Source organism: Ovis aries, chromosome 8 (genome assembly GCF_016772045.2).
Source record: "Ovis aries strain OAR_USU_Benz2616 breed Rambouillet chromosome 8, ARS-UI_Ramb_v3.0, whole genome shotgun sequence".
NCBI classification, from domain to species: Eukaryota; Metazoa; Chordata; class Mammalia; order Artiodactyla; family Bovidae; genus Ovis; species Ovis aries.
In genome coordinates, this window is record NC_056061.1 from 1,902,761 (window position 1) to 1,917,034 (window position 14,274).

The window sequence follows — 14,274 nt, forward strand, 5'->3', positions numbered from 1 at the left end:
ACACTGACTACCATTGTCTCACTCAATTCTCGAATTTCTGATCTTCGTGAAAGTATCAGTAATTGATAACTGATACAGTACATGCACCGTATTTATTGTCCAGGATGTAAGAAGGGATGCGTAAAGCTAGACAGCAGTGAGGTTCCAGGATTAAAAATGAGAACATACCATCTTGAGCTCAAATGTTGGCTAAGCAATTGTTTCTCATTTCTGCTGACTACATCTATTCTTCATGGTAACATAAAAATGGCACATGTGTGACAATAATCATCACTCATCACAAACTCAGTGGCAGTGTGATTTAGTAGAAAGATTATAGGCTTTATACACAGGATCAATGGGATCAAAACTCTGCCGATTAATAGCTTTATGACATTGGGCAAATTCCCAACATTTCTGGGTCTTCGTTTCTTTATCAGCAAAATGGAAATAATTATACTTACTTTCTACAGTCATTTTAAGGAAGAAGAATCATATATACTAAGTAGCTGGCACATGGAAGCTAATAAAATATGGTAGCTTTTTTATTCTTATATTTTATCAGAAATATTAATTTCTAAAAGGATTTTTTAAATGGCTTAGTTGCTGACACATTAAATTAAGGACATAACTAGCCTGACATTTTGCTCATCTTGGGTTGGAATAACATCCACAGGATTATTTGGGGATTTGAAATTTAATATAGTCCATAAAACATTATTCCATAAAAGAAGATATGATTTGTTTGCAGAATTATTTGTGGTTTATGTGAAAAGCTCTTATTTTCATAACATCTCTAAGATGTCACAATGAAGAAGTACAAACAGCCAAAATAAAGAAGAAAACTCACCAAGAGAAATGTGGAAGGAAAGAACAAAATTCAAGAAAAAAAATAATAAAACAATACAGTCTCTTGCCTTTAGGAGTCAATGATTTAGACAGAAGAGAAACACACAAATAATGACAATATAAAGTGGTATGGGCCACAAGAGCAATACAAACAGAACCCTTCAGGAGTCTGGAATGCCTAAAACTATCCAGGAAACTTCTCCAGTAAGGGTGGAATTGAAGTAGGTCTTCAAGGTTGCGGAATCTGAATTATAAGTAACAGAGCCACTGGCCCTGAGTGTCATGGCAGAGGGGACAACAGGGTTCTACACCCCACCAATCACTAATCATCCCTGGATCTTCTGAGATAACAGGGTAGGACAGTTACAATGCATTTAACTTCCAGAATACAAAGTGGTCTTTTGTGAAAATGGATCCTTGTCAGAAGTTTTAAGCAGCAAGTTAGAGTTAGAATTCCCTCAGATCTTCGACAAGAACATCATCTAGCCAAAAGAATACCTAGAGGAATACTTATTTTTTCTATTCATTTTATCATTTACACCCAAGCCCTTCCCAAAAGTATATGTGCAAAGAAAATAGAAAATAAAGTAAAAATGGAGTTCTTACTGAAAAGTCTTTGTACTTAAGACGTCTGGAGGAAATGGCAAGACATTACAGATGAATCACCTTTGAAATGACACCCACCTGAATTCCAGCAGGACTGATTTCATCAAAGCCTCCCACGGTATTGAAAATGAATTTTACAACTTTGTTAAAATTATCATCCCCAATACTCCAGGAAGCATCGGTCAGGAATACAATATCTGCTTTGGCCCCTTTGCACACTGGGGGAGAAAACACAAAAGAAGCCCAAAGTCTCATAAATTCTTTCATTCAAGTGAAGTTACAAAACTGAGAAATGTAGTCTAACACCCTCTACTCTTCTGTGGTTCCAGCAGCAATAGCATCACGTGGAAACTTGATAGGAATGGAGTCCTGGGCCCCACCCCAGACTTCTTGAATCAGAATCAGCGGTAACAAAGTGCCAGATAATTCGAGTGCACAGCAAAGTTTGAGAGGCGCTCTCAATCTCTGCTCTGGAATTACACCACCTGCTCACATTCACTCTGCAAACACATGCTCCCTCCATATAGAATTCTTCAAGAAGCTTCAAACAATAAATGTGGAGGAAATCAAAGTAAAAACAATTATTCACAGAACTTGAGTCATCAGTGGGTTTGGAGATTCTATACATAATCATGCATGTAGATAAGGTGTCTTTTAAATTTTAAATTAAGCCACTAGAATTGTATGGAAGGAGGAAAGGGGATGAATAAAATAAACATCTTTAAATCTTCAGACTTGAAGGCTTAAAAAAATTCCAAAAATAAGAATTTAACAGCATTTTAGTGACAAAAACTTAATGTGCAGAATATTTAACACCAAGAATGAATCCTAAAGTAAATATGGACGTTGGATGATAATGATGTGCCAATATAGGTTCACAGGATGTAACTAACATCCCACTCTGGCAGCAGGGGGATGTTGAGAGTTGGGGGAGGTTTGGATGGGAGGAGGCAGGGCATGTCTGGGACCTACATGTACTTTCAGTTCAAATTTGATGTGAACCTAAAACTGCTCTAAAATTTAACTGCTCTAAAATAAAATGTAACGTCTATTAAGACCTTAGCGTGCATGTCTTAAAGCCAAAATTATTTACTGAATTCTTTTCAAAAGTTTAATTTAAAGAAACTAATTACTATTTTATCCTATAATATTACACTTTTAATTTTACTTCTTTAGTAGACTTGATAAAATCATATCAAAAAGGCTAAGATAAAATCATAGCTTTCTAAGTCTTCCAAGATTAAAAAAAAAAAAAAAACTTTAAAGTCTGAAATGCTTTCAGTTAAATGCTGGAAACAGAACGTAGGAAAAGAATAAACCAGTAGTTAATTTGTTATTCAGTCGCTTAGTCGTGTCCGACTCTGCAACCCCACGGACTGCAGCACGCCAGCTTTCCTGTCCCTCAGTACCTACTGGAGCTTGCTCAAACTCATGTCCGTGACTCATCCAACCATCTCAACCTCTGTCACCTGAAACTTAATTTGATGAAATGCTGAGCATTGCCCCAAATTACAGAGACCAGTAGGAATACTCAGTATATGTCTTTTTACCAGTTCTCTGCAAGTGACAAGTATGTCTCCCGCTTTGGTGAATGGAAGTTTTTCAGCTTTGTGTAATCCAGGGCCTCTCAAGTGAGAAGCCAGGAATTCCAAAGTCAAAGGCCACAGGAGTTACAGTGCAGATTTAGCCCCAAAGGTTCCCAGTGTTTGTTGATGCCAACAGGCAGAAGAAAGAAATGCCCACCATGTGACTATGGGTTATATAAGGCATCACTAGACGTTCGTCTTGAGGAAACAGAGTTCCACTGAAGAGCTGTGATTGTGGTTTGTGATTGATTTTAGTCACACTAAAATGTGTCTGGAGCAGGGGAAGAGCGAATGACTGGTAATCTCTGCCTTTGATCTAAAAACGCTTCGGCAGGAATAATAAATCAGAAATGTCCTATGTCAGCTGTAAATGAGGTACATAAGCAAGAAGGAGCTCAGTCCCCACCAGCTGAACGCATCGACTGATAATATCACTTACCTTCCCGGGCTGGCGGAACTGTAGGAGGAGGGGGGGCTGTGGGTGGCTCTGTCGGGGCTTCTGTTGGTTTTAGGGCTAGAATTTAAAACAATAATTAGAAAACCACAACAAGTGCATATTTCATATCACAGAAAATAAATCTTAAGAGCCATTTAAGCCCTCGACAACAAATTAAGTCTCCCTGGCACTGATGCTGGGAATTCTATTTCATCCAAATTTGGTACCATTGGCAGACACTCAGTATTGACTGCAGCAGGAAGCCCAGAATCAGAGGGAGAATGGGCAAAGGTCACTAACGCAACACATATTCACCCTCTCACGGTCTGCTAGAGCCAGCTCCCTCTTTGAGGTCTTTTTCCTTATTATACCAAGCCTAACAGGGGCAACACAGGGTTGCTGCAGATAAAGGGATTGAGCCGACCCCAGACCCCACCTCAAGGACCTGCCATCACCTCACTCTTGCTGTTCGCAAGGAGAAGTGGTCACGCAGGAGTCACTTCAGCCTCCCACACCCAGAGCATCCTATTCTGAAGCCTTACGGAGACTCCCCAGATTACTCAAGCACTTACTAGTACGTTCTTTGACCGAGACACCTGGTCCCTCAAGGTTTGGTGTCTGCACAAAGACAGTGACTCCATAATCAGTTTCTGGTGACAGGTCAGTGAAGCAGTGACTGGTTTCTGATCCACGCACTGTGATTTCCTGTCCTCTGGTTCCTGGTTAGGACAATGCCAGCATTGTCAATAGTTATATTTAAAGGCATGTTGATGCATCATTTTTTTTTAGTAAGCAAAATAACATCTTTACTAAAGTTTAAAATGTGACTACTATGTGCTCCAGGTATTTTTTTTGCACACGTACCATCTGCGGGGCTTAGTTTTAGTCTGTAGGAAGTGGCTGCTCGGTGAGCCAACCATCTGACACAGAATGTATCCCACCCGACTTGGTAAGTTTTCAGATCCGTCACATTCAAATACACTAAAAAAAAAAAAAAAAAAAGGGCAGGAAGAAATAGACTTACTTCCTAAACAAAGACAAAAAGCAAACTTTTAATCCTAGCACATTTTTTAAACTTTCATTGTGGCTGAAAAATGTAATGCCTAAAGTCTCACATTGTTCACACTGTTTCCTTATTAAGAAATATACATGAAACAAACATGAGAATATGGTACAGTCAAAATGGATCTCCCTTTTTATCACTGATTTTCAAGAGAAGCAAATTCCACATCAGTTCCAGACCACCAGAATAAAGCAAATATTGGTTCAATAAACAAGTGACATGAATATTTTGACTTTCCAGAGCATACAAAAGTTATGTTTACACTATACCATAGTATATTAAGTGTGAAGTAGCTTTTTGTATGGAGAAGGCAATGGCCACCCACTCCAGTACTCTTGCCTGGAAAATCTCATGGAGGGAGGAGGCTGGTAGGCTGCAGTCTATGGGGTCACTGAGTTGGACATGACTGAGCGACTTCACTTTCACTTTTCACTTTCATGTATTGGAGAAGGAAATGGCAACGCACTCCAGTGTCCTTGCCTGGAGAATCCCAGGGACAGGGGAGCCTGGTGGGCTGCCGTCTATGGGGTTGTGCAGAGTCAGACACAACTGAAGCGACTCAGCAACAGCAGCAGCAGCTTTTTGTATAAATAAAGTAATGTTCAAACAAAAAAAAAAGTAATGTTCATACCTTCACTAAAAATACTTGATTGCTAAAAATGTTAACCATCATCTGAGCCTTCAGCTAATTGTAATCTTTTTGCAATAGTAACACCAAAGACCACTGATCTCAGATCACCATAACAAACATAATAATAATGAAAAAGGTTGAAATATTTCAAGAACTACCAAATGTGACACAGAGACATGAAGTGAGCAAATGCTGATGGAAAAATGGCACCAGTAGACTTGCTCCATGCCAGGTTGCCACAAAACTTCAATTTATAGAAAATGCAGCGTCTGCAAAGTGCAATAAAGCCAAGTGCAATAAAACGAGGTCTGTCTGTAGCCCCTCTCAACACAATGAATGTCCAAGATCTCATGAAAAATAACGAGAATTTTTTCTGAAATTCTATCTGCTAAGTTCTTTAATAGTCACTGAAGCATTTGATGATAACAAAATCTATCTGTGGGCTCAATCAGTAACCATGACATTTACATGAAAACTTTCAACTGTGCATGTGTTTACTCAGTCACTCAGTCGTGACTTTGTGACCACATGGGCTATAGTCCACCAGGCTCCTCTGTCCATGGAATTTTCCAAGCAACGATACTGGAATGCGTTGTCTTTTCCTACTCCAGGGGATCTTCCCAACCTAGGGACTGAACTGCGTCTCTTCCATCTCCTCCCTTGCCAGGTGAACTCTTTACCACTGAACCAACTGGGAAGTCCGCGTTTAACATCAAATGTCAGGAAAAACCACATAGTTCTCAACTCTGTGATCTTACATATTATTCATGGATGAAATGATAATTCCAAGATTTTTATCTTTCAAATTTTTAAATGTATTTTATATGAAATAAACATATCTCAACACACACTTTTTGTAATTTTGATTATATGGCCTAAGTATTTGTTTAGCTGGACACAAAAGTGTTACCTACTCAATGCTGAGGAAACATGCATATGTTAAGAAAGAAAATTAAAACAGACTGGCCTGATCATTTATACTACACTTTTTCTTATAACCACAGAAAGCTACGTGACTCACATGTAGTGCCTTGGTCTGTCAGAGGAACACTGAGTCCAGAATCATACTGAGCATAGACATTCACGTCATAGGTGGTGCTGGGGTTGAGATTGTGTAATGTGTATGACGTCACTTCTCCAACAAAGACTTCCATGGGCTCATTGGAACCTTTTATTACAATCACAAAAATACAGAGAAATATGTTATCCCTAGTCTCAATTTTTTCTTAAAATCAAATGACTTAAACGATAGTATGAACACTATTGACTTCATAGCCCTTATGCACTTGCTCCCTGTAATACATGCTACTTTATATGGTGAATACAAAACTGTAGGCAGACACAATCCTTTTCTAGTTACTCTCAAAGTGTTGCACAAGACCTAGCATGTGTGCTAATGAATGCAGCATGTGTGCCATTAATGTTCCTTTAAAGAATAAATCATCACACTGCCAACTACTCTAGACTCTCAAGCTTCTTCTCTGAAGTCTCATTTTGCCAGCATAGTACTCTGTACACACTAGGTACTCAATTAACATTTTTCTGTTGTAGAGATGATTTTAAAACATCTGTCTTGCATCCCATTCCTCCACTTTGAAGTTCTCTCTTTGTTTCTTGCACAGCTCACATATCCTGACACTTGCCTTCTCTCCTTTTCCTTTTTCTGGTTCACACCCTTCCTGGGTACATGGAAGATACCTCAGCAAATTTAGCACAAAAAGTATATTTCTTCCATTTTGCTAAACATATAGATAGAACATGGAAACAAAGATGGCAAATAATTTAATAGAGAGGACATCCATTTAGTTGAAAGTGTCAGTGGGAAGTTGAAAAGCAAGCCTGTTGTGAATAAACTAAAATGCACATGCCCCAAATGGAATAATACCTTGACAGAATGGGAAAAATACAGAAATACAGTTTATATTAATTAAGCACCCATTATTTCACAAGCATAATAACATATAGGTTGTCTGAACACAATTTCAATTTGTGGAATTTTATGAACCAGATCAGATATCTTAGTCATGCAAATTAATGGGAGTAACATCTAAACCCATAGTAACAATGATACTTTAAACCACTGGCTTAAATACTATTTCCAGAAATGTTACCTTTGGTAGGAGAGAACTTGATGTGATAACTGAACTACCGGGAGAATCTAATCATGGAGGATGCAATTAAAAACACCCTCATAAACAAATAACCCTCTAATGCATTTCTAAGATAGCAAAGGTATTTCCTTACCCACTGGCTTATACACAATTTTATATCCAAGAACAGGAGAGGGTGAAGGATCCCAGGACACCCTGAATCTGGTATACCATTCATCAGAGATGTGTATGTTCTGAGGAGGAAGTAATCCCACTGAAAACAAATATTGACACACATTACTGACCTTTTATTGACAAACAAGGACTAACAAACATTATGCATAAAACTTAATGAGTATTGGCTATGAATATTGGCAATGCAGCCCCATGAGAGCATATTAATAATATCTCATAATGTTCTGATTCAAAAAACAATTAATAAGCACTGAAATGTTCAACAGAAAGCTTGGAAATTTTTCAAATTCAGATAGCAAATCAAACAGACTCAGGAAGTGGTGATTTCCAGAACCAGTATGTTATATGACGCAGAATCATAGAGACTAAAATATATCTCATACCAGTTTTTGAATGTTATAGATCAAAGATTGTTAGAGCAAAAAAAAAAAAAAAAAAGGCAATTTTGAGACTGTCTAGCCCGACCATCTGGAGAAGGCAATGGCAACCCACTCCAGTACTCTTGCCTAGAAAATCCCATGGACAGAGGAGCCTGGTAGGCTGCAGTCCATGGGGTCACAGAGTCGGAAACAACTGAGCGACTTCACTTTCACTTTTCACTTTCATGCACTGGAGAAGAAAATGGTAACCCACTCCAGTGTTCTTGCCTGGAGAATCCCAGGGATGGCGGAGCCTGGTGGGCTGCCATCTATGGGGTCACACAGAGTTGGACACGACTGAAGTGACTTAGCAGCAGCAGCAGCAGCCCAACCATCTTATCACAAAAATAAACTATGGTTCGTCCAAGATTACACAGCTAGCTACTGACTAAAACAAGGTTCTTTCCCAACACCGTTATAACCTCTACAAGCAAGACCTAGAGGAAATCCTTGGGCTTCCAGAGCTCAGGCTAACTCCATTCCCAGTAAGAGCAATGCTGTGAAATCGCATGATAGTCAGCCACTGAGTTATTATTCATAGCATTACACACATAAGAACTTCAACTTTAAAAACTGTTTTAATAACAGAAACCAGAAGTGGCTTTGGCCCTTCCTAGAAAACTCAAGATCTAGGAGAGATTTTTCATGTTCTGTGATTAAGCACAAAATTCTGAAATATGGCATTTCCTCCAGAAAAGTATCTAAATATATTCTGAAACCTCAGGGAGGGAGTGAAAATTGGGGAAATTGCTCAATTAAAATTATTTCAGCTGCTAAACGGAGTCTCTGTTGACTCAGTTCTGTAGATGAAAAGTGTCAAGAAATACAAATTCTTGGCCTCCAGAGACAGAGCTGAAACACTGGTCCTGCTTTTCTCTTGGGAGCCTTCAAATGTTTCCTCTCCCAAATCCTGTAATGCTGTCAAGATTGTTTAAGCAGAGAAAGAGTCTGGGCAATTAAGCATAGCAAGGACCCTGAAATCATGTTACTTAAGGGGATTTTTGCTGAATGAAGTGGAAAAAAAAAAGTCTTAGCAATGTCGCCCAGTTAACAGAACCCAGCAGACTGATGACCAGCCTGCCTCCAAGCTCAGCCAGAGACTTTCAGCTTTGGCTACACACTAGAACTTCAGCAGGTCCAGGCCACATCTAGACTGACTACGTCAGTGTCTCTGTGCATGGTACCAAGGCATAAGCCTTTCTAAGGATCCTCAGGTCATTCCAGCTACCGAACTGGAGAACTTGGGATCTAAATCATAAGAAACTGCCACCTGTGTGGGCTAGAAAAGACAACTGAACCCTGGTAATTCTTCATAAATGACTTAGGACCATAAAGAAAGCTGAGCGCTGAAGAAATCATGTTTTTGAACTCTGGTGTTGAAGAAGACTCTTGAGAGTCCCTTGGACTGCAAGGAGATCCAACCAGTCCATTCTGAAGGAGATCAGTCCTGAATATTCATTGGAAGGATGGATGCTGAAGCTGAAACTCCAATACTTTGGTCACCAGATGTGAAGAACTGACTCATTGGAAAAGACCCTGATGCTGGGAAAGATTGAGGGCGGGAGGAGAAGGGGACGACAGAGGATAAGATGGCTGGATATCATCACTGACTCAATGGACATAAGTTTGAGTAAACTCTGGGAGTTAGTTGGTGATGGACAGGGAGGCCTGACATGCTGTAGTCCATGGGGTCGCAATAGTCGGACATGACTGAGCAACTGAACTGAACTAAACAATAGAAAAAAATGTTTTAAAAAAAATCTAACCTTGAAAAGGCAGAAGATGACTACTAATCATCTTGCTTTTTATGACAAATTCAATGGTGACACAGTATTTTTTGCTGACACTTGATTAACAGCCACAGCATAACTGATAACACACAAACTAAAATATTCAGTGACTAGGCAGTGGCTTTCCAAAGGATAAAGCTGTCTCAGGCAAAGAAAAGTACGCAGGCTTGGGTCTCATTTTCCTTTTTCTAGTGGACCTTTAAAAATCTAAAAACACATTCTGTTGTCATATCATTTTGACAAAATGCACTATATGATACAAACGTTGAGGCAGTATTAATATAGTATCTGAGATGCAGCTACTCAAAGAGTACCAAGTTTAAAGATTATAAAAGGCAGAAGGCATTTACCAGTTCTTCCATTTCCAGTCAAATGAGTACCATCTCCATCTTCATAAACAGGAATAACAGTAATTTTATATGGGGTATCAGGCTGCAGGGGCTGGAGAATTACGTTGTTTCTTCTGCCTGGGACAGTGGTCTGCAGGGGAAGTTAAATTACGAAGTTATTACCAGCTAGAGGATTTTCAGATCAATATGTATTCCCATAAACAGCAATGTTTTCTTCCTGGTTCCTTCTTGTTGTATAGTGTTCACGGTGGGGCAAACTGTCTTCCCTGCCACCAAACAGCAAGGGGAATGGTTTTAGAGTCAGGTACATCTCAGCTCAAATACTACATCAGCCACGTCCCTGTCCTGCGGCTCAGCCTCCTGGAAGGAAGGAAGCCTTGAGAGTGAAAGGCAGCATCTCGCACATGCGTGACCAAGCATCGCTGTGCCCCTCTCCTTTCCCACTCATCTCTCTGTGTCGGTTTTATGGTGCTCCTTCCACACACACACACCCGGTGCCCACCACGGGCCAGGTGTGACGCCCGCCATGGGAGCGCCCCAGGAAGCAAAAGCAGACTCAGCTTCTATCCTCAAGAGGATCAGCTTGGCTGATATTAACTAGGGGAAAAAGAGGAAATGGAAGATGCATTCAACTGCCCCCATGAAGAGGAAATGAACCAGACAGAGCTCTCAGTCTCTCTTCCAACCCTATGCTCTGCTTCTACAAACAACAGGGATCACTTAAAACAGCATGGTGAATTCCAGCATGGTGTCCCCTAAATCCAAATGGTGAAGTGGGGGGAAATTACATTTTTAGTGTCTTCAGAAAAAGACAGGAAATTGCATGCTTGTCAGTGGCAAAGCTGAATAAACACTAAAGCATGAGCCTCTCTGCTTTAGCAAACTCAGTGTGGTAATACTGCTTATCTCATCTTGAGCAGAAACTTAAAAGACAGTTATGTGACTTTCTGATTAATAAAAATAGGGGCTTGAATTCGAGTTTAATATTTCAAGTTCAAGTAGATAACAAATGTCACAACATGGGGACCATGAAGGAAGAACTATCAAAGACAATTCCTGATTTTCAGCCACTAAGCCGTGTCCAGCTCTTTGCTACCCCATGGACTGCAGCATGCCAGGCTTCCCTGTCCTTCACTATCTCCCAGAGTTTGCTCAAACTCATGTCCATTGAGTCAAAGACGACACATGTGACAAAATGGCTACAAAGCACAGACTTCACTGCCTTACAATCAACATTCCGTGTCATATTCTATTAACCTACCACATCAATGAACCATTAAACTTTAAGGAAAGTAGTGAGTTTGTCCCTCTGTAATAGATGGGTATACATACTGAGAACCAAGAAGAAGCTTGAAGAAACTTGAATCAGGTTCTAGAGTGACAAAATATGACACTCAAAAAGTTTAAGACTAGTATGAGAGTATTTATACTCAAAACCAAAGTGTACCCAAAAATGTTCAGTGCAGAGAAAAGACTGCTTGATTAGCCTGCTGGCTCAGAGAGAAAGAACCTGCCTGCCAGTGTAGGAGATGTGTTAGATCCCTTGATCAGGAAGATCCTCTGGAGAAGGAAATGGCAACCCACTCCAGGATTCTTGCCTGGAGAATACCAAGGACAGAGGAGCCTGGTGGGCTACAGTCCATGTGGTCGCAAAGAGTCACACATGACTCAGCAACTAAACAACAACGATTGAAGGGAGATATTGTGAAGAAATTATATTCAAAGCAAGGTTAAGATTTAAAGAGTCACATTACCTGAATATTTGGAAAATTCATGATAGAATAAAAATATATGCATTTATATTAGATAAGACAATCTTTCAACCTGTCTTTAGAAAAGAAATGAGCCCAAAGACACTGACAGCCTGTGATGGGGGAGGCCATGCTGGGCACAGACAGCTGCTCCATGTCACATCGGAGAAAGTCACACAAAATGTGACCGTCTCAGGAGACAAGAGTGCAACTGTGATCACAGGACTTCCTAAAGAGGAAAGCTGGTCACATCGGAGAAAGTCACACAAAATGTGACCGTCTCATGAGAGACAAGAGTGCAACTGTGATCACAGGACTTCCTAAAGAGGAAAGCTGGTCACATCGGAGAAAGTCACACAAAATGTGACCGTCTCAGGAGACAAGAGTGCAACTGTGATCACAGGACTTCCTAAAGAGGAAAGCTGTTCACATCGGAGAAAGTCACACAAAATGTGACCGTCTCAGGAGACAAGAGTGCAACTGTGATCACAGGACTTCCTAAAGAGGAAAGCTGTTCACATCGGAGAAAGTCACACAAAATGTGACCGTCTCAGGAGACAAGAGTGCAACTGTGATCACAGGACTTCCTAAAGAGGAAAGCTGTTCACATCGGAGAAAGTCACACAAAATGTGACCGTCTCACGAGAGACAAGAGTGCAACTGTGATCACAGGACTTCCTAAAGAGGAAAGCTGTTCACATCGGAGAAAGTCACACAAAATGTGACCGTCTCAGGAGAGACAAGAGTGCAACTGTGATCACAGGACTTCCTAAAGAGGAAAGCTGTTCACATCGGAGAAAGTCACACAAAATGTGACCGTCTCAGGAGAGACAAGAGTGCAACTGTGATCACAGGACTTCCTAAAGAGGAAAGCTGTTCACATCGGAGAAAGTCACACAAAATGTGACCGTCTCAGGAGACAAGAGTGCAACTGTGATCACAGGACTTCCTAAAGAGGAAAGCTGATGTTCACCCTTCAACAGGTAAGAGACTACAAAATAAAATGCTCAGGTGAATGAGAATCAGACTCACATATTCATCAATCGGGTCACCAACAGTGGGAGAATAAATGATCCTGTATTGTTGAACCGGCCCATCAGCGTGATCCCAGGCTACCGAGAGGCTGTTGGTGGTCTCCCCAAAGACTCTGAGATTTCTTGGTCCACTTCGTGGTACTAAATAAATAAATGCAACAATTAGTTTCCAGTCTGTGATCATGATGAACGTCGGGTATGGGGTGTGAAAGAAACGTCCCCAGGGCAGGTACCTCACCACTCTCTAGGTTGCTTACTCCCTTATGATGAAGTACACATCTATGGTTCTCATGTGAAACCAGAATAGCAAATGCTGTATTCAGAGCGATCCAGGCTTCACTTAGGCAGCCCCCAGCACCCCTCACTCCCCACCCGCGCCTGCCCCGGGGCCTCCCACCCTGAGTCACAAGAGAACCCGGTGGAGAACGGATTTGCTCCTCACATGTGCGGCCCTGGGCAGGGCTGGGATTCCCTTCAGCATCCGAGTAGAGCGCGACGATGTTCACAGAATAGGGAGTGTCCGGAATCAGCCGGTCCAAGTGCACCGTGTGGGTATTTCCTGGCACCACAATCTGAAGGGGAGGACATGCCAGATTCTGTCTGATGACAACCCAAACGCTTACCAAGTCCTTCATTAGTCAGCATAATAACGCTTACAACAAAAGCAGAGCCCAACACAGCAGAAGCCAACTTCTGTGCTACCGCGTGAGATATGCCCAAGCTATAGCATTCAATGCAATTTAGCCTCAGAAATCTCCTCCCCAAAAAAGGTTAGGAGCCCTTAGGGTTCATAGTGAACCCTTACTAACTTCAATTATCTCCTATTTATGTTTATTGTAAAAGATTCTCAAATTCAACAGCCAGGGCTCAAGACAGTTATCCAAAAGTGTCCTGAATGTTACGTACACAAAAGAGAAGGGACCACCCCGCCCCCACCACCACCACCACCACACACACACACACACACACACACTGGCGGGGCAGAGGTTTTCTATTAAAATAGCAACTCCATGCAATGGGTAAGGACGAAGTTGTCTGAATATACTCCACACACACAGCCATTCTTACAGAACACAGCCATTGCTCGTTTGTTTAGTCTTTGTTCATCATCATTGTTTATTTTGTAAAGGCTTGTAAATTAAACTAGTTTATAAGTTTACTTTCCCATAGGTATTCTGATAATGCATGCGTGCTCAGTTATGTCCAACTCCTGGCTACCCCATGGACTGTAGCCCACCTAGAGCCTCTTCCCGTGGAATTTTCCAGGAAAGAATACTGGAGTGGATTTCTCTTTCCCACTCCAGAGGATTCTCCTGACCCGGGGATCAAACCCATGTCTCCTGCATTGGCAGGTGGATTCTTTACCAACTGCATCGCCTGGGAAGCCCATATTCGAGGTCAAATTAGTAATTTCTGATCGCTACTAATCTACTTTTGAAAAAATAGCACAGTGCTATGAATTGAAGATAGATTGGGCAATCTGTTAAGAGCCAAT

General features: G+C 41.0%; 1 protein-coding gene across 2 annotated transcripts in view; it reads right to left on the reverse strand.

Moving 5' to 3' along the window:
- COL12A1 (collagen type XII alpha 1 chain) overlaps positions 1–14,274 on the reverse strand; it is a 120,100-nt gene that overhangs the window by 36,715 nt on the left and 69,111 nt on the right. For both annotated transcript variants that reach the window (XM_015097286.4, XM_060419188.1), the window contains exons 36-44: positions 13,222–13,351; positions 12,778–12,920; positions 9,995–10,124; positions 7,395–7,514; positions 6,172–6,318; positions 4,321–4,437; positions 4,029–4,175; positions 3,460–3,534; positions 1,513–1,652 (exon numbers count right to left, since the gene is read on the reverse strand). In XM_015097286.4, the coding sequence (XP_014952772.3) occupies positions 1,513–1,652; positions 3,460–3,534; positions 4,029–4,175; positions 4,321–4,437; positions 6,172–6,318; positions 7,395–7,514; positions 9,995–10,124; positions 12,778–12,920; positions 13,222–13,351 (1,149 nt within the window). The remainder of the gene's footprint in view (positions 1–1,512; positions 1,653–3,459; positions 3,535–4,028; positions 4,176–4,320; positions 4,438–6,171; positions 6,319–7,394; positions 7,515–9,994; positions 10,125–12,777; positions 12,921–13,221; positions 13,352–14,274) is intronic.